General features: G+C 45.2%; 1 protein-coding gene across 1 annotated transcript; it reads right to left on the bottom strand.

The window, feature by feature from the left end:
• Positions 1-7: 7 nt before the first annotated feature.
• LOC138979504 (uncharacterized) lies at positions 8-27,716 on the bottom strand. The gene is made up of 15 exons (XM_070352214.1): positions 27,524-27,716; positions 26,662-26,732; positions 19,971-20,138; positions 18,376-18,560; positions 14,718-14,883; positions 14,201-14,413; positions 13,255-13,575; positions 12,315-12,746; positions 11,091-11,303; positions 7,755-7,958; positions 5,705-5,927; positions 4,012-4,151; positions 1,837-2,106; positions 1,140-1,379; positions 8-109 (listed from the first exon to the last, which is right to left on the bottom strand). The coding sequence occupies exons 1-15, from the start codon at positions 27,714-27,716 to the stop codon at positions 8-10; spliced, it is 3,141 nt and encodes a 1,046-aa protein (XP_070208315.1).

Below are 27,716 nucleotides of genomic sequence, written 5' to 3'. Positions count from 1 at the left end.
TTGCCTCTCACTGCTGCCAGAACTCACGAGGCAAGAGCATGGGCTTCCTCTCTGGCTGTCCTACGGTCTGGTCGTCTGACTGAAGTGCTAGAGTCAGCATACTGGCGATCTGAGGATATATTCATAAGCTTTTACCTCAGGGACATCGCTTCACTGAGACAGGATGGCAGCTCTGCGCTGCCGGCAATGGTAGCCGCAGGGCAAGTCCTGCATGCTTGAATTTTGGTAAGTACCCACCACCTTTAGTAGCAATCTGCTATATGTGAGTTGGGTATAGTTATGTAATTTAATCCAAAATTTTAGTAATAAATTTTAATTTAATTAATATACTTACCCAACTCACATCGTTTAATCCCTCCCGCCTCCCCGCTGTGGTGGTATTTGGGACTAAAAAAGGAGTGAGTTGGGCTTCGATGGGAATGATACAAATGGCGGCGTATGCGCGCGCATACGGAAGTCGGACCGTTAGTTGGTCTGGCCTTATGGGATTGGTCACTCTCTTTTTTAGAGTGGTCTCCCTTGTTACCAAGAGGATGCGTACAGCGTAACCAGCACTGAACTAGAGTTAATTGCTATATGTGAGTTGGGTAAGTATATTAATTAAATCAAAATTTATTACTAAAATTTTGGATTGAAATTTCTGAAAAGATATTTTTAAAAGCCGAAGAATATTTTCGACTTGCATAGAAATCCATACCTTGGCATGTACAAAGAAGAATAAATTTTCCAGATATGACCACAGTTTAATTTGAAGAAAAAAAACCACCGATGTCAATTTGCTTTACCTAGAGACAAAAGTTGCGACTTTTACACTGTTCGCACCCGACAGTGACTGTAACATAGTACCCTCATTTAAGCGGTTCGCTAGCTTTGACGTGACCGCTGTGCAAAATATCCTCATTTCGAACATTTATCCAAACAACCAAAAAGGTGATTTATAGGAAATAGACAGTTTGAGAAAATAAAAAAAGGGTTGTGATCTTTTAAGTGGAGGTACAAAAAGTGTTGCAATATATTTTTAAGCCAAGGTTATATAATTTTATCGTATTAAAAAAAAAAAACTTCAGTAAAATATTAAATGGCTCGAGAACAGCAACAATACTAAACAATATGCGCAGAAAGGACTGCAGTGAACTCACCTTCTTTTTTGTGATTTTAAGCCACCTGGGATTGAGGCAAGGGTAGAAAGTCAAAGAGCTGGAATCTGGCACATCCAACCCAAAGAAGTGCAGGCACTGCAGGTATTGGGAATTGGAATGCTCTCCATCTAGCAGCAAAAGCACCAGCTCAGATGAGTAATCCATGCCTTCTAGCAGATGTTGGCAGGCAAATTTGTCCATTTTCAAACATTCCTTGGGATCTGCAGGCTTGTAGAGAGTCTGGATGCACAAAACACAAATGCTTGATTACTGAAAATGTCTTTTTTTGATAACTGTTTTCTGCAAATAATTAACCTCAGATATAGGTGAAATGAAGCACACTATAGCAAATTATGTTACATTAAAGAAAAATCTGTTCCGGCTCAACGTGACACGACTTGCAACTGCCATTATGTTTTGGTGACCCATCTGAAAAATACATAGACGCTTCACTTTACAAAAATGTCCTATTTTGTATTGATGGGTTGTGGTCCATGAAAGTTCCAAATTTAACCCATACGTTTTACTGTGCTGCCTTTTAAAGAATATGTAATGCTAGGCCGACAATGGTCATGGCATTCATCTTTAAGACTCTCTACTTCTTGGAAACTGCCAACAGAAAGTCTCTTTGAAGAAAAGCAATCTTAAGGCAAGGTCACAACAAAATACAAATCACAAAAACAAAGTCTTGTATTACCTCATAACACTCCAGAACCGCTGCAAAGTTGGCAAGATGGCCTTTCTGCTGGAAGAACTGCAAGGCATCAACCACATAGTTCTTGTCTTTGAGATGTGCAAGGAGCAAGAGACACTCGCCAGCTTCGTTGTGCTTACTGCATTGCTTGAAGAGTTTTAGGGCTTCGTCCAACAGTTGTTCCGCTTCTCTGACAACCTTGTCCCACGTCTCGGGAACAGTATTTTTAGGCTTGCCAAACCCTGTGTTGGTGCTCTCTTTTTCACTGCTTGCCTGCAAATGATATCTGCATTCATAAAACTGAGAAAATCTGTGTCTGTCTGTCACAAATGTCATCGTCTGTCAGCATATCTCATAATAAGCTTGAAATAAGCTACTCACAAAAAGTTAAGGATCACTTGCACACAAATTCATAACTTTCCAAATTAGAAAGCCAATGCGTTGGTATTTGGCAAACGTTTAATTCAATGCTTTAGTGATAACGATACAACATTTCCTTCAATTTCGAGCAATCGTTTGGTCTGTACATTTTATCAAAGTGTGTACGTATCGAAATTTAATTTCACAAAGTCGTTAAAATCACAAGACATGGCATTCAGATGCTCCCAAAAGTTCAGTAATGCGTGTAACCGCCCTGGCTGTTCTGCCACTCGACGCAGTGAGTCCTCATAGAGTTGACCAGGGTGGTGAAGATCCTCTGCGGAAGCGCCTGCCACTTAGCCTGCAGCATCTGGTAGAGGTGCTGGACATCCCTGGGAGGGGGGTGGTTGCTCCTCACTTTGCGATCCAACTCATCCCAGAGGTTCTCAATCGGGATGAGATCGGGACTGCATGCTGGCCACTCCATTCTGTTGACTCCAGACTGCTGCAGGAAGTCGTTGACCACCCCTTGCCCTGTAGGGGCGAGCGTTGTCATCCTGGTAGACAGCCTGCGGTCCCATCTGCTGCAGTGTAGGCACAGCCAGCGGTCGAAGGATCTCATCCCGGTATCGGAGGCCAGTCAGGTTACCCTGTACATGAAACAAGGGTGTTCTGTGGTGAAGGTTGAAGGCCCCCCAGACCATTACAGAACCTCCACCAAAGGCCACCTTTTCTTGGACAGTGGCGTCAATGTAGCGTTCCCCTTGGCGCCTCCAGACCCTCAGTCGGTCGTCGTTGTGGTTCAGGGTGAAGCGTGATTCATCCCTGAACAGGACCTGGGACCATTGCTGACGTGTCCACATCTCGTGACGTCTGCAGAAGGCGCGGCGTGCTGCCCTATGGGCTGGAGTTAAGCGTGGCCGTACAGCTGGGCGACGAGAACGGAGGTTAAACCCATGAAGACGATTCCGTATGGTCTGCTGGCTGATGTTGGTGTTAGTAGCCACCCTCAGCTGCCTTCGAATAATGCTGGAAGAGGCTGTTCTTGTTTGCAAGGCTAGTCGTTCAATGAGACGATCTTCACGTGGAGCTGTCTTCTTTGGTCGCCCAGGTCTGCGTCTTTCCTGGACCCTCCCAGTGGCTGTGAAACATTGAATCAGTCTGACAATGACCGAGATGGACACGTGAAGTCGCCTGGCCACTTCTCGCTTGGGGACACCATCTTGGAACCATGCAACAGCTCGTCCCCTCTCAAACTCGTTCAATTTTCGTCGTGGAGGCATTGTCAGATAATGCCTAATACTGGTGGTATGTCTTTTCAAAAAGCCAAGCAAGTGACAGCATCTCACACATAAACAGCAGTGCTTGCACGTGCATAATGGTTTTTCCATGTGGCTTGTGCAATGTGTTCGGGCTGAACGGTCCAAAACAAGGTCCTTTTTCGCAAGTTTCCGCTTTTTCTTTTGCTACCAAGCTCAGTAGTAGAGAATCCCGTGCAATGTTCCCACTAACACAACATCGCCCACTTACAGCAGAACAAGAATTCATAACAATTTGGTTTGACTGAGAAATAAATAACAGTAGAGAACTGATTTTATTGAGCACCTGTTTTCTCATAGTGATCCTTAACTTTTTGTGAGTAGTGTAGTATAAGTGTATACATCAGTTTCCCGGTTTTCGAATTCTACACACAGATAAATGCACTTTCCTTCTTGCGTAGCAATTATAAAACCAGAAAAGCAAGCATGCATGAATGTGATCATGCCCAACTAAAAACAGTTTATAGTCTCTGCATATGATTGTTGTCTAATCATTTACCTCGGAGTGAATGAGCCGACGAGCCTTGTTTAGGTAGCAATGTGCCCTGAGTTCAATGTCTTTACTTTTTTCGGCATGTTCTATTGCCATGTCAAACATTCCGTTGTGCAACAGCAACCAGACAGCCTCAGACCTGGCACCTGAAAATAAAAGCATACTCTTTCACATTACTATCCATGATAGTTAATGCCAACCATGTATTGGACACACTTTTCTTTCAGAATAAATTCAATTCATGTTAACAACCGAACAAAATAATTTGTGAAATTCTTAAGGTGGGGGTAAATTTACAAAGGTTATGAACAAAAACATCTTCAAACAAAAAAGACAGACAAACACAAGATCATAAAGGGAATGGGGGGGGGGATGAAATCGATAGGTTTTAAGGAATTTTTGTAACAGATTAGCTCAGCCCATGAAGTACTGTATTTTAACTGAAGCAAAACAATACGTTACATTCACATAGATTGTTTGTCTGTGCACTTAAAAGACCGTCGTGTCGATATATTTGTGAATGTAACGCATTGTTTTGTCAATAACAAACGCTCCAACATCTTACCTTTCTTGTTTTTTGATTCTGAATTTTGGAACGTTGGCAGTCTCTTTGTTTTTGGATTAACTGAAGCAGTTATACAGTAATGGACGAAACCGTATAAGGACATTAGAGATTATTTTTATTTCACAGCATCCCAACAATAAAATGCCTCTATGATGAGAACTTGTAGGAGAAAGAAAGCAACTCAACATTTTTCAAAACATGAAACTAACATGCTACATATAAGTGATAGTTTCAACCCATTTACTGTAATTAGATAATTGATAACAAGTCGCGTAAGGCGAAAATACAACATTTAGTCAAGTAGCTGTCGAACTCACAGAATGAAACTGAACGCAATGCAACGCAGCAAGACCGTATACTCGTAGCATCGTCAGTCCACCGCTCACGGCATAGGCAGTGAAATTGACAAGAAGAGCGGGGTAGTAGTTGCGCTGGGAAGGATAGCACGCTTTTCTGTACCTCTCTTCGTTTTAACTTTCTGAGCGTGTTTTTAATCGAAACATATCATATCTATATGTTTTTGGAATCAGGAACCGACAAGGAATAAGATGAAAGTGTTTTTAAATTGATTTGGAAAATTTAATTTTGATAATAATTTTTATATTTTTAATTTTCAGAGCTTGTTTTTAATCCGAATATAACATATTTATATGTTTTTGGAATCAGCAAATGATGGAAAATAAGATGAACGTAAATTTGGATCGTTTTATAAAATCTTTTTTTTTTTACAATTTTCAGATTTTTAATGACCAAAGTCATTAATTAATTTTTAAGCCACCAAGCTGAAATGCAATACCGAAGTCCGGGCTTTGTCGGAGATTACTTGACCAAAATTTCAACCAATTTAGTTGAAAAATGAGAGCGTGACAGTGCCGCCTCAACTTTCACGAAAAGCCGGATATGACGTCATCAAAGACATTTATCAAAAAAATGAAAAAAACGTCTGAGGATATCATACCCAGGAACTCTCATGTCAAATTTCATAAAGATCGGTCCAGTAGTTTGGTCTGAATCGCTCTACACGCACGCACACACACACACATACACCACGACCCTCGTCTCGATTCCCCCCTCGATGTTAAAACATTTAGTCATAACTTGACTAAATGTAAAAACAAGAGCATATGACGTCACCTTCTTGGAACATCGTTTTAGCAGCAATATCAAAACGATTGTTCTTCTGGAGAAATGCAATCTGTTCTTCAGGGAGTGCGTCATCAAGAGTACGAAGCATTTCCTCTTCCTCTCCACTTTTGAGGCATTCTTCTGCCTTCCTCAGGCGAAGATTTTCAACAGTGAACTCAGTTCCCGGTGTTACCGTAACTTTTTGAGGCTGTTCTTTTGAGTCCTTGCATTTCTGAAAGAAAAAACAAGTCGCGTAAGGCGAAATAACAACATTTAGTCAAGCTGTCGAACGCACTGCATTTTTTCACCAAGACCGCATACTCGTAGTTTCGTCAGTCCACCGCTCGTGGCAAAGGCAGTGAAATCGACAAGCGGTAATGGTCGCTCTGAGCAGGATAACACGCTTTTCTGTATCACTATTCTTTTTAGCGTACTGAGTTTGTTTTTAATCCAAACATATCATATCTATATGTTTTTGGAATCAGGGACCGACAAGGAATAAGATGAAATTGTTTCTAAATCGATTTCGGACAATTAATTTTAATCATAATTTTCATATTTTTAATTTTCAGAGCGTGTTTGTAATCCAAATATAACATATGTATATGTTTTTGGAAGCAAACAATGACGAAGAATAAGATGAAATTAGTTTTGGATCGTTGAAGTCAATGCATACCCTGTTTGTGCCGTCTTTCTTCTTGACAACAACAACGGGAGATGAGTAAGGGGATGATGATTCACGGATGACCCCCATCTTCAACATGTTGTCGATGTCCTTCTTCAAGGATTATAATAATAATAATAAAGTGCATTTATATTGCGCCTATCCCTCACAAAAAACAAAAATATTTGGCTCTAAGCGCATTACAACATGTGTAGGGAACGTCAGATGTGAGGTGGACTTCATGTTCGACCAAGGACGTAGAGCCTGGAACATCACAGAACCTATGGGTGAAGTCGCCCATAACATCATGCACCTCCTTCTGCTGATCTTCTGTCAGGTCAGGTCCTAGCTTGACGTCATCCACTCCCTCTTTCTTGTGGAGGTCTCCCAACTCCAGTAGTTCCTCACCATCGAACTCGTCTAGTTCGGCTGGTTCTTCCACAATTGCTGCGACCTGTACTGCTTCCGGAGGTCTCTCCACATACAGTTTCAGGAGGTTAGCGTGGTAGATCTTGGACTTCTTGCCGACATTCACCTTGTAGTCGTTGATCCCTACCACGGCATCAACCTCGTATGGGCCTTTCCACTGCATCAGTAGTTTGTTGTAATCAGTGGGAAGCAGTATCAGCACTTTGTTACCTGGTGTAAACTTTCTGTTTACGGCTTTGCGGTCGTAGTAGTGCTTTCCGCTATCCTGAGACTTTCTCAAGTTTTCTATAGCAATCTCGAGAGTCTCCTCCAGTTTCTCTCGCAACTCAAACACGTACTGGTAACTGTTCTTCACTTCAGGTGTGTCCACATCTTTCTTCCACAATTCCTTTAGTATTTGCATCGGGCCTCTCACATCAGCTCGAACGGGGAGAATCCAGTGGACTCTTGTGGCACCTCCCTGTATGCAAATAGCAAGGCATTGATGTAGCGATGCCACTGCCTTGGCTGCTCACTGCATAGTTTCTTCAGCGTGGACTTCAGCGTCACATTGAATTTTTCTACCAGCCCATTGCACATCGGGTGATAGGCTGTCGTAGTCAAGTGACGAATGCTCAGCAGCCTGTTGACCTCTTCGCATTCAGAGACAAACTGTGTCCCCAGGTCTGTGAGGATCTCTTCAGGAACCCCAATTCTGCTGAAAATGTCCACAAGTGCCTCGGCAACAGTCTCGGTGTCAATTTTCTTCAGAGGCACGGCTTCTGGGTACCTGGTTGCATAGTCTACCAGGGTCAGTACCCAACGATGACCCTCTTCACTTGGCGGTTTGATCTCGCCGATGAGGTCAATGGCCACCCTCTTGAAAGGTCGGTCGATCAAAGGCATCTTCTGCAACGGCACTTTCGGGACCCTTCCTCGAGGTTTGGTTTTCTGGCAAATATCGCACGATCGGCAGAATCAAGTCACATCTGTATGCAGTCCTGGCCAGTAAAACGCAGCCTGGATTCTGTCGGATGTCTTCTTGACACCCAGGTGACCTCCCATAATAGAGTCGTGGGCCACCTCCATCACCTGGCGCCTAAGTGGTTGAGGCACCAGAACTTGACGTAATGGTTTCCCATCGTTGACTCTCGCGTGCTGGAACACTCTGTACAGGATCTTGGCCTTCACCTCAAAGTGCACAGTGCCTTCGCCCTTAGTCATCTCCTTGACAGGACGACTCCTGTACTTTGTTAAGGTCGAATCAGCTTCCTGTAGCTGAATCAGCAGTTGCAGAACTGTTGGTGACACTAAGCGGCGTAGTCGTTTTGTTCTTCTTCGCCTGGGCTCTGGTCGTCACAGCGCTTACAACCTGCGGCTGGTCGCGACAATGCACAGTGGCTCTGTCATCTCGTAACAGTTCGCTGATATATTCATTCACGAATGGCAGTGGGTCTTCCTCCTCAGCAGCAGGCTGAGCTGAGCCCATTCTCCATTCGAAATCAGGGTCATCTGGACGTCTCGTACCCCCAATGTTCCCAATTAATAGATCGTACAAGGGCTTCTTCAGGCAGACGGCCTCAACTTCTCCGGTGAAGTATGGAGTATCGATCTGGATCTTTGCCACTGGTGCCTTCACGCATTTGCTGTCAGCCATGAGCGTCCACTTAAAGTCACCAGTGAACTTCTCTGTTGGCACCAGATCCTCTTTGACGATGACCCCATTGCAGCCCGAATCTCTGAGAACAGTCACTACCTGCTTCTCAACAAATCCCTTCGACACGGGCATGTTCGACACTGACACAGCTGCGCTGGCGACGACAGAGATTGACTTGCCATTGGCGAGTAGAAGCTGGCCATCAGATATACATTCTTCCACGTCCGATGGTGTAGCCACTTGCTCGGCAGCCCTTGGAAGTATGACGCTGCTCGCACATACTTGTTGGTTCGAGCCACTCGTTTGCCTCTTGTTGTCGTAATATCTCCGTCGATGTTCTTGCGCTTTGTCATTGTCATGTCCGTTATTTTTCTTTTGGGGACAATTGGCGACTCGGTGGCCCTTGGCCTTGCAAAGGAAGCATGTTATGTTCTGCCCTTCATTGGATGATGGTGCGGACTCCGATTGTCCCTTGACAGGTTGGTTTCCCTCGTTTCCGCTCTTCTGGAAAGGTTTCGTTGGCTTTGACGTCCCCAGGGTCCTTCCATGAGCAATGAGATAACGCTCAGCAGCATCAGTAATGTCCTTCAAACCCCGCAGTTTTTGCTCTTCCAAGCGGGTCGCCAGGTCCTTCGGGCAGGCATTAAGGAATTACTCCTTCACGATCAAGTCCCGCAGACTCTCGTATGACTGCTCTTCACTTGATAACTCCACCCACTTCTGCAGGTATGACGACAGGCGCTCCACAAACTGGCTCGGTGTCTCTCCAGACAATGGCTGGCATTCGCGGAAGCGTTGACGGTAGCCCCTTTCAGTGAAGTGGTAGCAACGCAACAGAGCTTCCTTCATTGCATCATAGTCTCTGGCGTCATCGTTTGAGAGTCTAGTGTAGACCTCAAGTGCTGCCCCAGTCAAACGGTGCCCTGTGTAGCATTTGCTGCTGGTTATCTCTTTGGCGTGGTGCCTCGTGCTCATTTTGAACACGCACCATTTCTGTCTGAAGCTCTAAGCACTTCATCTCCATTTCTATTTGGAGCTCTAAGCGTTTCAGCTCCATTTGCCTTTCTTCACGCTGTGCTTCTCTTTCTTCACGCTGTGCTTCTCTTTCTTCACGCTCACGCTGCGCTTGTCTTTCTTCACGCTCACGCTGCGCTTGTCTTTCTTCACGCTCACGCTGCGCTTGTCTTTCTTCACGCTGCGCTAGCAGTCGTGTCTGGGACTCGACGAACTCCGTCAGCTGCTTGCCTTTCAGTCCCAGTTCAACTCCTTTTGCCCAGAACTCAGCCATTCTGGTCCTTTTCCGGTGCGTTCGTCTGTATTCTTTCACAGCCCCGAACGTAGACGAATGTAGTCTTCTAAAAGAACACAGTCTCTACTACACCTCCGATGCTTCTCTCGTCGCTGGTCACCCTCCTCGTCTAACGTGAAGGCGCACTCCACTCATGATGCGTACACGACGTACCTCAGTCGTATTTCGTAGTATTAATGCTTTAGCTCCGCGACGAAGTCCTCGTCCAAACGGCAGCTAACCTCTGTAATCCCGATACACTCCGGCGTCGCTCACGACCGAGCTGCGGCGATTACTAAACTCTTCACACAGTCGCACCGAATCCACGGTCCTGTAGTCCCAATACTGATCCCTCAGGATACACCCGATTGATGGCTACCTCCTGTGACTGTCTTGACACTGGTCTTTGTTGCTGGAAAACACTTGGCGTTAAACGTTGATCTCGGCTTTGGACCCCAATTGTTACACGACACTTGAGATTGCCACAAGTTCTCAAACGTCATATAGTTGTGTTCTTTTATTCTACGTGGCCCGTCTTCACAGCAGCAGACAAAAACTCGTCAAATTGAGTTCGAGGATTTATTTAGCATTCCATACATTCAACTGCACATCGTAGCAGAACTCAAAGTGAAAGTAGAAGCCTTTTTAACATACAAATCGCGCTGGCCTATATAGTAAATACTCAATCTCGAGAATATTCCAGACCGAACATGATACAACTAAAATTAGAGGAACTGTCCATGGACTAGAATAGTGACATTCTCTGTGACGTACATCAAAAGTGCCGACGCACTTAATCCGAGCGAACGCCACGAACCCACGACTCAAAACAACGTGGTAAACAACTTGTTTTGACAGGGCTAGAAAAGTTCACCTGCATTCTCGTCCAAACATAAATATTGTGTTTACAAAATATAATATCGGTACTTTCCCACAAAGTACAAATAAGTCAACTACATGCAACACACAAAACTGAACCAAAGTTCAGCAACGGTAGCGTTTCCTAACAATGTCAGAAGTGAAAAAGTCCTTATTTTCAATACAGTGCTATCTTTAATTATACTCGGTATCACATTTTATTGACAACATTTTAGAGCATCTTATTGACAACATCTTAGAGAGTTTACATATAATTTCGGATAATTAAGGACTGACTTGACAGAATTAAAATGTTGACGGTAATTTCAAGTAACGAGAAATATAAACACTTGCACTCACTTGATAGCCACGGAAACGGGGATCACATGCAACACAAAACAAAACAAACAAATAGAATACATGCTCACGAGCATGTGAGCGAACGCACACACAGAACCATATTAACACCAAAAACACAATCATAAAAAAGACAGGCAGGGTGATGTGAACAGCAACTAACCTCGTTGTCGTTGAATATGTTGTGGAATATAGTCTTCACTTTTCTGTCAGTGAGTATGTCCTGAAGTTCTGCAACTTGTTGACAGAGGCTTTCTTGTTCCCCCCAGTTTTGATTGGCAATTGTGTGCTGAACTGCCTGCCTAACTTTCTTGTATTTCTCATAGCTGTGAAATTCGTGAGGATGATCTTTGTACAGCGCAGCTTTTTTTTCAATCTGTAACATGCAATGTATGATTAAATATTGGATTTACCTTCTTAGAACAATGTAATGTCAGAGGCTGACTAAAACTCATGTTGAGGTGGCTGGCCGAGATTTTTTTTGAAGGTGTGCGCGCTTAGACATGAAAAACAAGAAGAATTATAACTAAAATGGATTGCCGCATTTTTGACCAAAGTATGACATTTGAAACAGATCTTAACCGTCATTATTCAGCTCGACCACTAGTGCTAGAACAATGACCGTCTCGAACTGTCATATTTTCGTCAACATTGCAATTAATCTTTATTTGTCAGGTAATGTAGAACTCAGCAGTCGGTATTTTCTTGCATGAGCATTTAAAAAAGTGGCAGCCAGAAGAAGAAGAAATAAAACTGACACGATGGGTGGACAAGGTTGATAGAGATGTTTTGGTAACGTGAAGATATAATGCTCAGGAATATACAGCCAAACCAACGTCTATACAGACTACCACGCATCTTCTCATTATAAAAGGGATGATATTGGTTGATGGATTAACGTTTTCATGCACAAGCCTTATTGGCTATGCCTCTTGGCATTTGACTGGACTAGTTTAGAAATAGTAGCTACAAAAGGACTAAATCATTCATACCGCCATTGTTTTATACAAATACTATGTCAAGCTCACTATAATGAGCATGCAGATAAAGTTGTATTATTGCCTTTACAACTTTAACAATGACAGTCACCTGTTTTCTTCGATCTACCAGCCTGAAAGAATATGGCAAGATCTTGATAATGTATGGTCCAGGCTGGGACTAAAACTAAGGCCAAAAAAAAAAAATAGTCTGTTTACGGTAACCCGACCGACCCTATTTTTTTCGCGCGACCCTAGACTTTTTTTTGGCATTTGGGGGCAGAAAAAAAACAAAAAAACAAGAATAACGTAAAAATATGGTTTTTTGGAGAAAAAAAAAAATCCCGACCTACCGACCCTATTTTTTTGGCCTATGTTACCGTAAACAGACCTTTTTTTTTGGGCCTAACCTGGATGTTTGAGAAGAAGTGACCGGCGTCATGCAGTGGTCTTGCGATTCGTTGCTGGCATACTTCACGAAACTCCTGGTATTCAGTGTACTGTTGTAGATGTTCCCACGAATGTTCATGTTCCTGTCTTTGAGTGACACGTGTTGCTTTGGAAACAGCTGGAATCATGCCTTCATCCTCCAAATCATCCTCTGTTTGTATCTCCATCTCATCAACTGAAGCTTGTTCGTAACTCTCTCCACAAATGCCGCAGGTGGTTTCTGTGATAGGGTTTAGAGGGAAAAGAGTCATGATGTCCAAGTCTCGATCTCCTGAAATCTTCTTTTTCCTATTCCTTTTCACAAACTCCTTCCAGCAAAAAATGGCATTGGCGACACGCCTGTCAAGCAGTCGTTGCTTCAGGTTTGCTATCTCTTCTGCACTGACCATTTCCTGAAAAGACAGAAAAGTTCCAAATATGTGCAGGTTCCACATAATATATCATAACGATATAGGATCCCAGACATCACCAAAACAAAACAATAATTATAAGTTTGAAAATTGTCTCCACTGGACAATGTATGTCTGGTTTTATAGTTGAATACAGCAAATCTTGAACACTACTGAGAACATATTGATGAGTTACAACAGGTAGGTAATAAGATACCCCCTCTTCCTTTCTCCTCCCTTTCCGAGACGACAATAACATTCCGCAAAACAAAATCCCTTTCTTCGGGTGGCAAAAGTCTCGTGCTATATAAACTGTTGCAGATAAACGAGAAAAAATAGTATCCAGGAAGACCATGGACAATTCGTGAACGGTGCTGATTTGCAGTTACTGCACACGCAAGCTAAAAGCGAACCGCGCTTCTAGAAAAAAAACCAACCACTGATGCAACTGAAGACGCTGCTGCTTTGCATTTTCTGGCTGATCCTGCAAAGAAACACAAAAAATACCAACCTCGTCTTCTTCCTGGACGTCTTCGTTCTGAGCCTGTTGATTCAATCCATCTTGTATGGATTCTGAGGCCTGAGGTCCTTGCCCCTCTCCTGTCTCTTTCTTCAGAACCATTTCCAGAGATGGCAGCGGCCCTTGTGGGATATTTGGCTTTCGTTCCACTTGCGGCATAGATCCTCTTTCCTTCCAGTGCCAGCGGTAAAACTGCAGTTGTTCACCCATGCCCTTGAGTGTACTTTCAAGCGCTTTGAAGACGTGACTGTAGTCCTGAGCATCTCTTAAGCTGTCAGCAAGAGATTTCAAACGATCTGGCATACCCTGTGTCTGTTTTGGGATCATACAAAAGAGCAATGGGAATATCACAAACAATAGGAATGCCAAGGCAAAAGTAATGTCTCATGCCTAGTAAGTGAACTCCCCTAGGAAAAGTAGATTGCATGATCACACAAGCTCAGTGTCCTAGAAATAAAACCAGCTCAGGATATAATAATACCCCCCTACGCACCCCCCCCCAAAAAAAAAAATCACACATGAGGGTCAGCAGAGAGTATAAGCCACACAAGATTCAAAGATTCAGTTACAAGGGGAAAAGAAACCCACAAACAAACCAAAACTGAGAAAATTATATTTACTTTCGTTTGTTGATCTGAACTTTGACCTGGGTATGACGATTGAGGCTTTGTTGTAAAGTTTAAAAGATATTACTTCCACTACATCGATATGTGTGTGGGGTGTGGGGGGGGTGGGGGGGGTGTGTGTGTGGGGGGGGTGTGTGGGTGTGTGTGTAGTGTATTTGTGTGTGCGCATATTTGTGTTTGTGTGTGTGTATGTTTATGTGTGTAAGTGTGCCTCAAAGGTGTGGGTTCTCATAACTGCACACATTGCTCAATTTATAGCTTTCTTACGGCCTGCTTTTAAGTAATATGTCCCGATCAACAAAGACACGCACATTTTCACACACTCCTTTGACTGTCCGAAGGATGGGAACCAGGTGTTCTTCAGAAACACCTTCCAGGCGGCAGTTGAGCAGCAGCACAAGACTGACAACCAACGCACGCTCCAACAGAAGAAAATGAGATGGGTCTTTTTTGTCCAGCTTCAACAAATAGCCCAGAAGACTGAAGTCCCCTTGATGGACCCCGCACAAGACCCGTGTGAGATACTGCGAAAAACACACACACATTACTTATCAGCTATACTAACATATATACATCTTCTTCTCAAAGGGGTACACAATTCACACATAAAATATCTCTGATTTAGATGATTGATAAATCTGTTGTTGGCGTCACTCTGTATTGGCATCAGCCACACCCTATCTCAAGCAGCTCTATGAAAACATGAGGTGCCAGATGAGCTCTGAACGGTTAAGATATGTATACCTCAGTACCTCACGGCAAACAACCTTCAGCAGCTGCTGTGACAAGGGGGTCTACTACCTCACCATAACACTACACACGACTCACCTGTATGCGGCCCAACACGAACTTGCGACTTGCTTTGTTGTTAGAGTCTCTGGGGTTGTGGTTTTCCATCCATACTTGCAGAGTGTCCTGTCCGCCCGGCTCCACCAGGTTCAGCATGTGAAGATTACGGAAGTAACACGCTGGCAGGGCACTGACTGTGTGGGACCTGCAACAGGCGATGTTCGAAATTAACTTTAGTTGTTATCAGTATGAATCTTAAACGAAATGAGGCAGAGCGTTGTTAAAACCGGCACGGTTGGCCTAGTGGTAAGGCGTCCGCCCCGTGATCGGGAGGTCCTGGGTTCGAACCCCGGCCGGGTCATACCTAAGACTTTAAAATTGGCAATCTAGTGGCTGCTCCGCCTGGCGTCTGGCATTATGGGGTTAGTGCTAGGACTGGTTGGTCCGGTGTCAGAATAATGTGACTGGGTGAGACATGAAGCCAGTGCTGCGACTTCTGTCTTGTGTGTGGCGCACGTTATATGTCAAAGCAGCATCGCCCTGATATGGCCCTTCGTGGTCGGCTGGGCGTTAAGCAAGCAAACAAACAAAAGAGCGTTGTGATATCAAATAACCAAAGGGAAGTAATCGCTCTTTATGCATACGACATGTGTAATGGAGTAAGCGAGAGTTGTACTTTTCTCAGGTGCCAGGAGAAAGGTTCCGTACAACTCTCGCTTACCCCATAACACATGTCGTATGCATAAAGAGGGATTACTTCCCTTTGGTTATTTGTTATTTGTATGGGTTGAGGAAGAGTTGTGCCCCTTAACACTGAGGCAAACGCGCGATGCTGCTCCAAAAGCAATCATTTATCAAAGTGAATAACGAGCTCTGATGCCAATGTTTGAGATCAAACCATCCCTCCACTTCGATACATCCACTTGGAGCACCCAGACTGTTCATTTTTGGTGTGTGAGCAAATAGAAAAATGCTTCAATCCCACGTAAAATCAGGGGCAGATCCGAGATGGTGAGCAAAACTGTTTTCACGAGAAGAACTCTGCCTTAAGAATTCAGGACAACCGGCCCCCGTAGCGCAGTGGTTAGCGCATCGGGCTGCGGGCCGGGATCGAGGTCGTGGGTTCGAATCCCATCCTTCATGTGGGTTTTTCGGGCTACGGTCGGCTCCTACCCAGAGTGGAAGTGCTATGGTTCCTATGGGAAGGCTGGGATCACACAGCCGAGTGTCATTCACTTAACGAATGCGATTTTGAGGGTGCTCAGGTTCTGTTTACCTGACCAACACCGCAGATACAGCAGTTCTCGGGCCTGGTTGACGCCAGGTTATATTATGAAAGTAAGCGTAAAGAGCTGCCCGTTCACGTAGTCTCAAACCAAATTGGAAATCCATAGCATCATCATCATCATCATCATCATGTTATCAATCATCCAAAATAATTAACTGTCCTGGCTCTTGTGGCCCTTCATGCCCGGAGCTCTCATGGTGAACTTGGTCTCAGTTCCTGTTCCTTCTTTCCTTGAAAAGTAGTTCTGCTGTCAGTCTTCGACGTGTGGCGTTCTGGGGGGTCGACGGAGGGACGGAAGGACGTAGTGGTGGTCTGCTCTCTGGAGGGGACGCTCACTCAGTCTGGCCCCGCGACTTAAGCAGTCAATGTCGTTTGTATGGGGCATAGTAGGTACAGGCATGGGAATTAAAAATTGTAAAAACGGCTGAAAGTAAAACACTACATATTTCGCACTAAAATACGAAAAAAGAGGAATTTCTACTGCTAAAATTAAAAAAAAACCGGCGGAAATCCGACTTTTTTTCACGAAAAAACAATCACCCAACGCATTTACGCCATTTTCACTTTAAAAAAAAAAATAAAAATAAAAAAGAAAAAAAGAAAAAAAAATTTTTTTTTTTTTTTTGGCTGAGAAAAAAAAAGCGGAAATGCGATTTTTTTTCGGCGGAAAATTTTTTTAAAAAGCGGAAAATCCGCCAAACAGCGGACAATTCCCATCCCTGTAGGTAGTGGGCTGCGTCCGTTAGCTCGGGACAGACCCACTACTGAACACCGTCGAAGTGACTCAGCAGAAGTGCAGTGTAATCTTCCGAGGGTAGCCTACCGCAACGACCCGACATCCCTCCCTGGAGCGTCTGTAAAATCGACAAGTCTGACAGCGGAACGAAATTTAGATGTGGATGGAGCAGTGAGTGCAGGGACGGGGCGGCGTGAGAGCACACCGGAACAAGGAACAGGTGTAAGGAAAAAAAGAAAAAGAAAAAAAGAATTCAGGACAAAACTAATCTCTGCAGAAGAAACTGCAAAAATATATCTAACACAATGTTATTAATTAATGTTGTTTGTGACAATTAAAGCCATATTCAAGGCTACATTTAACTTTCCAGTTTGTCTTCTGCGGGTATGTTGCTGTTGATGTGACTTTGGCGCTGACATCAAAATAATTCTACATCCTCAACTCAACGGTAAATCGGACTGAAATGAGTCTTTTCCTTCAAATCACAAAGAGATCTCCTTATAGATAGATAGAGAGAGAGAGAGAGAGAGAGAGAGAGAGAGAGAGAGAGAGAGAGAGAGAGAGAGAGAGAAAGAGAGAGAGAGTAACAGAGAGAGTAAAAGAAAGAGAATGAGAGATTCACAGTGAGAGAGAGACAGAGACAGAGAGAGTGAGTGTAACAGAGAGAGTAACAGAAAGAGAGAGTCACAAGGAGAAAGAGAGAGTGAGAGAGACAAGGCAGACAAAAAAGAAAGTGTATGCAGCGTGACTTATGTTTTCCTAGTGGTCAGTGGTTCAGACTGACATGCAGGTTTCACAAGAGAAGAGTATGGGAGGGAATCCAGGAGGCAGGGAGGGAGGGACACGACATGTGTACATGTGGTCAATTTGACACGGAGCAGACAGACAGACATACAGAAATAAAGAGAAAGAGCAGACCCAAAAATAGTAATCCTGGCACAAAAATAGTAACCATCCAGCATTCGTCGCCAATTACAACGCACATGACAACTGTGTCTGCGAAACGCAATCATGCACATATATCCATCATTCACAAACAAAACACATCAGTCAGTTTTTGTAGTCATCATAATTTCAAAGAAGATCACATCAAAAGCACATGCATCACTGATTCTTTTTCTTTTGCTCGTAGTAGGCCTTTTTCAGTGTGTCAAACGCTTCTCTACTGTACTTGCGCTTGCCGAATGAGTGAGGGCGAGACTTCACCACTAGAATAAGGCTCTCCAGCGTCTCATCAGACAGACATGATCTCTGGTCAGTCCTGTGCTTTTTCACCCCATTTTGCCATTGAAAAAAAACCAATGCCAAACATGTGAATTAATAAAATAAAAAAATTAAAAATAAAAAAATAAATTTTTTTTTTTTACATTTTTATTATTTGTGAAAATCGTAGTCTTGACACGGATAGCGGAATGGCGTATTTTTTGCAGAAAATCGTAATAAATTACGCCAAAATCGTAAGGGTAAACAGGTCTGAAAGAGAGAGACAGACAGAAAGACAGACTGAGACAGACAAAGACAGACAGAGAAAACGAGAGAGAAAAAGATCCAAACGTTTGCAACCCATTCAGCTGTTGTTCGTTGATTCAGTGTTGATTTAGGGAAGATTTCTTTCTTGTGTAAATTACCACACAGCCAATGTCTTATGAATATCAACAAAATATCATTCTCACCCTGAGCACTTGTCAACTAGGTATAAACCAAGAGTTGTGAAGATCTCTATCCAGAAAAGAAAGGCGTGAAGGTCCGGCATCTGCTGAGCTTGTCTCCTGTCTGCTAAGAGTTTGATGAACTGAGTGAATTTGACAAGAGCCTCATAGGGGTTGAACCGTCCGGATGACTCTTTGGTATTCAAACCCTTAGTAGACAAAAGAAGGTAAATCGGTCAAAAACTCACACAATGTTGCTTAATCTAAGGTCAATTACCGGCTTATCCAAAGCTACTAATGTTGGTTAGAAAAACGAAAAGAGAAATGAGAGTATTTTTCAATGATAAATAAGCGGAGCGAATCTGGTGCCTTTGATCTATTCTTGATGGACGATGCTACATTTCCATATAACGTCGCGTCAGCAAAACCGATCGCTGCATTAAAAAAAACAAAAAAAAACGTGCATGGATGTCATTAGGCGTCGGACATAGGTCAAAGTTCGCTTAAATGCCTCAAATCTCCTATTCATATGGTTAGGTGTCAATCAGATGTTCTATCATACTTTGTAGAGGGCAATCAGTCAGATCAAATTTCGCTTGCATCGGTCAAGGCGCTTACATTACATTCTGCAGAGCCTGCTGCTCCCTACCAGAATTATGCAAATATGTTCTCAAGAGCACAACACTAAGTGACCCTTTTCTCTTAGGCAACATATGTTATGTGTAAACCACAACACAACAATGAATTTTTTTGACACAGAGGGAACAATCCCATGACGGGTTTAACAACTTTTTCGGAACATTACGTAACATCTGAATAAATAACTGTGACAATCCCACACTTTACGCGAAGTGCGTCTTGTATAGTGGCAACATATTCTGAAAGTTTATAAGCAATCCATCTAGTCATGTTGAAATACAGCGATCGTTGTCATGATTCCCCTCAAAGATGACGCAAAAACGCACGTTTATGACCGCTCATGCGGTCGACACCTGCACCAGTTGGAATAGCATAGCACACGAAATACGCAAGCTAGGTAAACAAAACAAAATGTACTTGGTAGATACTTTACTTGATTTTCTTCTCGTATGTAAAAGTCGAAAACTTTTGCCTATTGTGATTTTTCGTCGATTTTTAATTGGTCCCTTCGATTTTGAGGGTACCCTTATTTTAGTGGCGGTGACGTGATCCCTGTAATCCGAAAGGTGATCCAGATAGTCAAGGGAACGGCCTGAACTGGCATGATACGTTTGAATGAAATTACTCGGGAATTAATGCTTTCATTTGGGTGCAGCTAAGTATATATTGGTCCTCTATCATTCTTCTTCAGGTCTGAATGTTTGGTTGTTGATATGTTTACATATCAAGAACAAAATCTTCGAACTTTCTTAAGTAGTTGTTTTGTGGAACAGTGAGATACACCATACTTAAGTTTCAGTCATTATCTTGGAAATAAGCATGTTAGACCCCAGTTTGTTTTTTATTTCTGGCCTTGCCACTCCTTGAACAAACAGAAAAGTTCACTTTTACACTTCTTTTAATTACTTTTACAATGGGTACTGTAAAGAGCATTCAGAGTTAAAAAGTGTGTGCATTTTTACGATGCAGTGGTAACCAACCAGCAAATAGGAGACTGCATCAAGGTATCTCCGAGCCAGGTGCATCCTTATGTCCAATTCCTTGTCCGCCCACACAGCATACTCTCCAGTGTTCCTCATCCAACGCTGTGCTGTGTGTTTTGGGATTTTCGTTAACTGTAGCTCCACCTCTGAGCAGAAGTTCTCTACCTGTACAGATCAGAGAAATTAAAATACTGATTTATCAAACGTTACATGCAGTACGTAAACAGCGAGAAAAAGTTGCATGTAAACTGGTAGAAGACCAACTTGCAGGAAGAGTATGCATGCACGCACGCAAGCACGCGCACACACACACACACACACACACACACACACACACAGTCACACACATGAACATGCATACGTACGCATACATTCAAAATTACAAATTTATTAATCGAAAAATTTTAATTCAATTTTCATTTGATTAATATACTTACCCGAATCACATAATAGCATTGACACACTTCGAGATGCTTAGGTATGATAAAAGCTACCCGTCTAGGTATAAGGGAAGCAACCCCAACTAAAAAAGTGACAGCACCATGGTACTTGCCACCCGCGGTTGCCTCCCATTAGTGGGTGAGCTACGTCACCATTGGTGCCTACCACGTGATAAACATCAATCGACTTATAGAATACTAAGAAACTATAAAGCGGGGCAGGCAGGAGGAAATTACCTATGTGATTCGGGTAAGTATATTAATCAAATAAAAATTTAATTAAAAATTTTCGATTAAATTACATATTCTTACTCCGAATCACATAATAGCAGATAACTCCAACAAGGTGGTGGGTAAGATCAAAAGAGTTCAAACTCACTCAAAGGACTGGAGAGGCATCGTCCTACTGAGAGCCAGTAAGCTAAGTGTCGGACGTCATCCAACCTCCTAGACCATAAACAGCCGAGGAGGAGGCCCGGGCCCTGGAAACATGAGCTCGGGCCGAGCAGAAGGGGAACAAGTCGCGTAAGGCGAAAATACAATATTTAGTCAAGTAGCTGTCGAACTCACAGAATGAAACTGAACGCAATGCCATTTTTCAGCAAGACCGTATACTCGTAGCATCGTCAGTCCACCGCTCATGGCAAAGGCAGTGAAATTGACAAGAAGAGCGGGGTAGTAGTTGCGCTGAGAAGGATAGCACGCTTTTCTGTACCTCTCTTTGTTTTAACTTTCTGAGCGTGTTTTTAATCCAAACATATCATATCTATATGTTTTTGGAATCAGGAACCGACAAGGAATAAGATGAAAGTGTTTTTAAATTGATTTGGACAATTTAATTTTGATAATAATTTTTATATATTTAATTTTCAGAGCTTGTTTTTAATCCGAATATAACATATTTATATGTTTTTGGAATCAGCAAATGATGGAGAATAAGATAAACGTAAATTTGGATCGTTGTATACATTTTTATTTTTTTTTACAATTTTCCGATTTTTAATGACCAAAGTCATTAATTAATTTTTAAGCCACCAAGCTGAAATGCAATACCGAAGTCCGGGCTTCGTCGAAGATTACTTGACCAAAATTTCAACCAATTTGGTTGAAAAATGAGGGCGTGACAGTGCCGCCTCAACTTTCACGAAAAGCCGGATATGACGTCATCAAAGACATTTATCCAAAAAATGAAAAAAACGTTCGGGGATTTCATACCCAGGAACTCTCATGTCAAATTTCATAAAGATCGGTCCAGTAGTTTAGTCTGAATCGCTCTACACACACACACACACACACACAGACAGACAGACACACACACACACACACGCACATACACCACGACCCTCGTTTCGATTCCCCCTCGATGTTAAAATATTTAGTCAAAACTTGACTAAATATAATAAAAAAAGGAAAGCTTTAACAAGGGTGGTGAGAAGATCCCAAGCCACTCTAAATAAAGCCTTGCCAACAAAAAACTGGCCCGCTGCCAAAAGTCAGGAAGGGCCCCATGAGAAAGAGAAATCAAACTCACTCTAACCCCTGACAGGATCTGGCCCACTGCCAACAGACAGGAAAAAGGACCGAGAACCATCCTGATGATGGTGCGATGTCTCAAAAGTTGCGAAAGACAACATCAGAGAGCCCGTAAGCTGTGCTCAGCACTTCTTCCAATCTCCTGAACCATAAAAACAGCCCAGAAAGGGCTCAAGTCTTGAATAAACCCGAGCCGAGTAGAGGGACAGACAAGCTGCCCCCCCCCCCCCCTTACTATTGGAAGGAAATACCAGAAAAACCCTGGAAACGACCAAGCGTAAGGTTGACCATTCATAAATGAAAAGCACCAACCTTCACTGAGACCGTAAGACAATCATGCCAAAGTATAAAACCTTGGGATGGAGAGAGGCCCGAAAGGCCGGAGAAATAACAGTCAGCTCCAGAGAGGAGTGACCTGTCTCCGAGAAAGAGAGAGAGACGTCTGAGTACAAGATACCAGAGTCCAACTCAAAGATAAAATCTCAAAAGAGACGGTCACCAGAAGTCCGCTACCAGTCCATGCAGAAGCATAGAGGGAGGTAAACGGGGGAAGCAGCGGCCTACGATAAAGCGTAAGCCGCCAGCAAAGCGGAGATCACGGTGGCCAAAGCCTGATGTGACCGGTGACTCTAACTGAAATGACTAAAGTCAGAGTGTTCACAAGGCAGTCTGCTTGTAGGTAATTGAAAGAAATTCAAAAACCCAAAACAGAAACAAGACTGGAAAGGAAAAACGGAAAACCGTGAAGCTAACCAGCCTTAAGACTCCCTGGACGAGAGTTCTCAAGAAGAAGGGCCCGAAGAAATTTCGGGGCCGACCGAGCCCATAAAATTCCTGAGTCTGGCTGAAAAGCCAAACACGTCTGATTACCTCAGAACCGAGAATCAGACACGGAAAACAACAGGCAAGCGTCCGTAATAGTTGCAAGTGGTAGAAGGGTGACCGTAACAGGCAACCCAACCCACCGGAAGTCAACCCGACTCGCCTCATGTCGGGATGAGGGAGAAGAGGAAGACACAAATTCTAGAGACACGGGGACCGTAGTAGCCCGTGCCAGGCAGGAGACTATTACACGGGCTAAGGCTGAGAGCCATAACGCCCGTAGACCGGCCATAAAAGATGCTGGACTAAAGCCCGCACCAAGAAAACCCGGGACATTAACTAGACCTCTGCCAAAAGGAGAGGGTTAGCCAACAAAGCTGAGAAAAGTGATAGGCCACAAGAATGACTCCTCACCATGCATTGCCAAAACCAATGCAAACTCAGGAAAATCTGAATGTAACTTCCGAGGCCAACTCAAGTAAACCTTAAGTTTGGACGAAACACCAGAACAAGTCAGATCGCTAGAGAAAGACAGAGTCAAACTCGGCGAAAGACCCACTAGGACCGAGTCCATAAGAGCAAACAACAACCACCACCGCCAACGGGAGGAATGGCTGTTGCACCAGCTGAGGCTACAAAACCCGGATGCCCTAAGGCCGGCTGTTGTTCCAATAACCCAGACTAAAACGTCTGAGAAAGAACAACCTCTCCGGTTAAAGCCTGAGCTGAGGACTTAGCCTGAAAGGGCTGAGTCTGCTTCAGTAGAGCCTGTTTTGCTGCTTCAAAGCTTGAAGAGCTAAGGAAGAGACCTGAAGGTCCCTATGAGTCTCTATCTCCTACCTCCTGACCTCTAAAGCCGGGAGGCCGAAGATCGAGAGACCCATCCACCAAGGGTGAAGAACTAAGGGAGTTTCTCGTTGATTCCGCATAAAGCTAGGAATGGGAGAGAAACAAATCCCGTCTGTACATGACCGAATGGACAATGTGCAGAGAGGACAACCTCCTTTGTTCTAAATTCACCCTAGCAAAGGTGGATAAAGCGTCCCCTGCGTCCTGCTCTTTACTGAGTGTAAAGGTCACCAAGGGCTCCGTAAAGGAGTGTCTCCGAAAAGAAAGCGAGTTCCAAAAACTGTCTGCCCATTTCCTCCGAAGGGAAGAGAGTCCGCTCAGAGAGCTAGGGACTGAAATCGTTCCCCAAAGGCTTCGTACAAAGCCGAAGGAGTTCCGGCGTGACCAGCAAAGGTGCACGCGGAAGAGCAAAAGACGACAGCAAATTCCGGGACGTCTTGGGCAAAGGTAACTTCCTCTGAGCTGCTAATGGCCCGAAAGAAGAAGCCTGCGCAGGAGAGGCAAACCAAACCCGTGCGAATTCTATAGCTGGCCGTGAGGACAGTAAAGAAACCGGCACTAGAGGCAGCCGCTGCCGGAAGACAAGGGTTTGGCAAAGCTGGGAGAGAGTTAAAACGGCCACCAAAAAAGAAACCTTAAAACGGACGTAGCCTTCCCTCTCTCTCGCCGACTGGGAACCAGTCCTTATCGAAAAAGCATCTGCAGACGCAATTTCGACAAATAAACCCCTTCCGGGCAAGATCTGGAAGTGACTTCATCCGCCGCTTCAAGAGCAACCTTGAAGCGGGACGAATACCCCGAGAGCGTCTGCTAACCATCAACCGAACGAGAGTCCGACGTGGTAAGCGAAGGGGCTGGCTAAAAGCCATAAGAGCCCGAGACGAACGCTGAGCGGGGGAGGCCGGAGCCTGAAGCCCTTTCCTGCCGGTCAACGGCCCAACCTCACCCCTGACTAAGAGGAGGATGAGAGGCGTCGAAGACCGAAGGCACAGGAAGTGAGGAGATCGGCAGAACCCACCACCGAAGTGTGTGGTAGCTGCCAATCCGCCTGAGGCAGGGAGCCTCAACTCAACTCAACTCAACTCAAATTTTATTGGCTTCAATTTCCACATAGAAGAATTTGTCTTGCGCCCAAAGGGCAAAACCGTGTCCCACATCACCGACGACCAAGAGGAAGCGACGGGAATGGAACCGGAAACACCGGGAGGAGCCGAGAGTGCAGCAGACACAGAGGCACCATGCCAGAGCTGGTGCTGCACAAACTGATGGCTGAAGCCCGGTAACCAATAGGTAAACCCTAGGCCCGAAACGGCAGGGACAGCGACATGTCTGCTAGCCGAAGGACCTATACTTTCGACAAGCGCCAGAAGCGCAACTGTCGCGGACGACTGCTGACAAAAATCTAGGCTCAAACCGGATGGGACCATAGCAGGTCCACTAACCGGTGAGCCCACACTTCCGGCCGGAGCCAGAAGCGCAGCGGTCGCGTACGACTGCCGACGTAAGGCAAGGCTCAAACCGAACGTGACAGTAGCCTGTGCACTAACCAGTGAACCTACGCTTCCAGCCGGAACCGGAAGCACAGCTGTCGCGTACGACTGCTGCCGTAGGGCAAGGCTCAAAACCGGACGTGACAGCAGTCTGTGCACAAACCAGAGAACCTACACTTCCGGCCGGAACCGGAAGCGGCGCTGTCGCGCACGACTGCTGAAGTAGGGTAAGGCTCGAACCGGACGTGACAGCAGCCTGTGCACTAACCGGTGAACCTACACTTCCGGCCGGAACCAGAAGCGCAGCTGCCGCGGACGACTGCTGACGTAAGGCAAGGCTCGAACCGGACGTGACAGCAGTCTGTGCACTAACCAGTGAACCTACACTTCCGGCCGGAACCGGAAGCGGCGCTGTCGCCGACGACTGCTGAAGTAGGGCAAGGCTCGAACCAGAAGTGACAGCAGCCTGTGCACTAACCGGTGAACCTACACTTCCGGCCGGAACCAGAAGCGCAGCTGCCGCGGACGACTGCTGACGTAAGGCAAGGCTCGAACCGGACGTGACAGTAGCCTGTGCACTAGCCAGTGAACCTTTTACGCGGACGACTGCTGACGTAAGGCGAGGTTCGAGCCGGACGTGAACGTAGTCTGAACACAAGCCGGTGAACCTCTACTTCCTGCGTGAGCCGGAAGCAGCTGTCGCGGACGACTGCTGGTGTAAGGCAAGGCTCGAACCGGACGTGACAGGAGCCTGTGCACTAGCCAGTAAACCTTTTACTTCCGGCCGAAGCCGGAAGCAGCTGTCGCGGACGACTGCTGACGTAAGGCGAGGTTCGAGCCGGACGTGAACGTAGTCTGAACACTAGCCGGTGAACCTCTACTTCCTGCGTGAGCCGGAAGCCCAGCTGTCGCGGACGACTGCTGGTGTAAGGCAAGGCTCGAACCGGACGTGACAGGAGCCTGTGCACTAGCCAGTAAACCTTTTACTTCCGGCCGAAGCCGGAAGCAGCTGTCGTGGACGACTGCTGACGTAAGTCGAAGCTCGAACCGGACGTGACAGCAGCCTGTGCACTAGCCGGTGAACCTTTTACTTCCGGCCGAAGCCGGAAGCAGCTGTCGCGGACGACTGCTGACGTAAGGCGAGGTTCGAGCCGGACGTGAACGTAGTCTGAACACTAGCCGGTGAACCTCTACTTCCTGCGTGAGCTGGAAGCCCAGCTGTCGCGGACGACTGCTGGTGTAAGGCGAGGTTCGAGCCGGACGTGAACGTAGTCTGAACACTAGCCGGTGAACCTCTGCTTCCGGGAACCGGAAGCGCAGCTGCCGTAAACGGCTGCTGCGGACACCAACCTTGCTGTGACCGGATCCCCGGAGGGACATGCACTGTTGCGCTACCGCAAGCGGAAGGCAACAAATGCCGGCCAGGAAGCGAAGAAGAAGGTCCCCACAGGGACAGTCCAGAAACGTCACGGCGGCCAGCCGCCTGGTCAAGAGAAGACCCGGAGTCGGAAGGCACAGGCATCAAAAGACGCCCAGGAGAGAACGTCGCCTAACCCCCAGGCGGGGGGCAGAGCTGGCGACGATGTCCAACCGCGGCATAGCCTCGCGAACGAGGGTATCTATCTCTGGAAATAAGTAAGAGATAAGAGTAGACCCCAGAGCACTAGACTCTGGAGCCGAAACAGTAGTAAAACGACAGCCTTAGAGGCAAAGACGGACGACTGAGAGCCAGACGGCAAATCGTCCGTAGCAGAAATCGGCACAGAAAAACGAAATGTTATTCTTGTGACCAAACCTACAATGACAGAGTTCTTCAAAAAGAAGAGGATGCTGAGGATTATGGCTTAGCAGGGCCCAATGCCCTAACCCTCGGCCTTAGCTCCCTCTAATTCTCATTGACGGCCATGTTAACGCCGAGAGAAAATAAACAAACAACTGAAACTAACAACGTCCGAACGAACGCAAACATTTCAGAAGCAAGCAAGGAGGGCAGCTAACACAAGCGTAGGAGCTACCAAAGGCAGCTAAACAACAAGCTACAAAAGAGTTAAGCGTCCGAGTACGGACGAAAAAATCAACATAGCAAACAACAACGTGCTAGCGAAAAATGGCGACCAAGAAGGAAGCCACAACTCTGAAATTAACCAAGTCCGGACGGACGCAAACATTTCAGAAGCAAGCAAGCAAAGAAGCTAACACAAGCGTAGTAGCCGCCAAAGGCAGCTAAACAACAAGCTACAAAAGCGTTAAGCGTCCGAGTACGGACGAAAACATCGACATAGCAAATAGCCACGTGCTAGCGAAAATGGCGACCAGGAGGAAGCCAACAACCACTGAGAACTCCAAGTCCAAAAGACGTAAGAAATTCTCAGCAGAAAACAACAAAAAGTCAAAGACTATAAAGGAATGATCTCACCAGCTGCAAAGCCAGCAAGAAGACGGGAGCCGTGGCCGGTGGGTGTCAGCAGACAACAAAACAGCCAGAGCAAAGCCAAAACACGACCGTCAGTCTCAAGTGATAGAAGTCGATTGATGTTTATCACGTGGTAGGCACCTATGGTGACGTAGTCACCCACTAATGGGAGGCAACCGCGGGTGGCAAGTACCAT

This window comes from Littorina saxatilis, linkage group LG11, assembly GCF_037325665.1.
Source record: "Littorina saxatilis isolate snail1 linkage group LG11, US_GU_Lsax_2.0, whole genome shotgun sequence".
Taxonomy (NCBI): Eukaryota; Metazoa; Mollusca; class Gastropoda; order Littorinimorpha; family Littorinidae; genus Littorina; species Littorina saxatilis.
This window is presented reverse-complemented; position numbering and strand designations above follow the sequence as displayed.

Excerpts from the sequence above, each read along its gene's own strand:
- LOC138979504 (XM_070352214.1), bottom strand. The coding sequence starts at position 27,716 with ATGGTACTTGCCACCCGCGGTTGCCTCCCATTAGTGGGTGACTACGTC. Across the intron at positions 18,561-19,970 it reads ATGCAGTCTCCTATTTGCTG|GGTTTGAATACCAAAGAGTC; the intron begins GTTGGTTACCAC and ends TTGTCTACTAAG. Across the intron at positions 7,959-11,090 it reads ACATATTCAACGACAACGAG|GTGAAGGCCAAGATCCTGTA; the intron begins GTTAGTTGCTGT and ends GTGCACTTTGAG.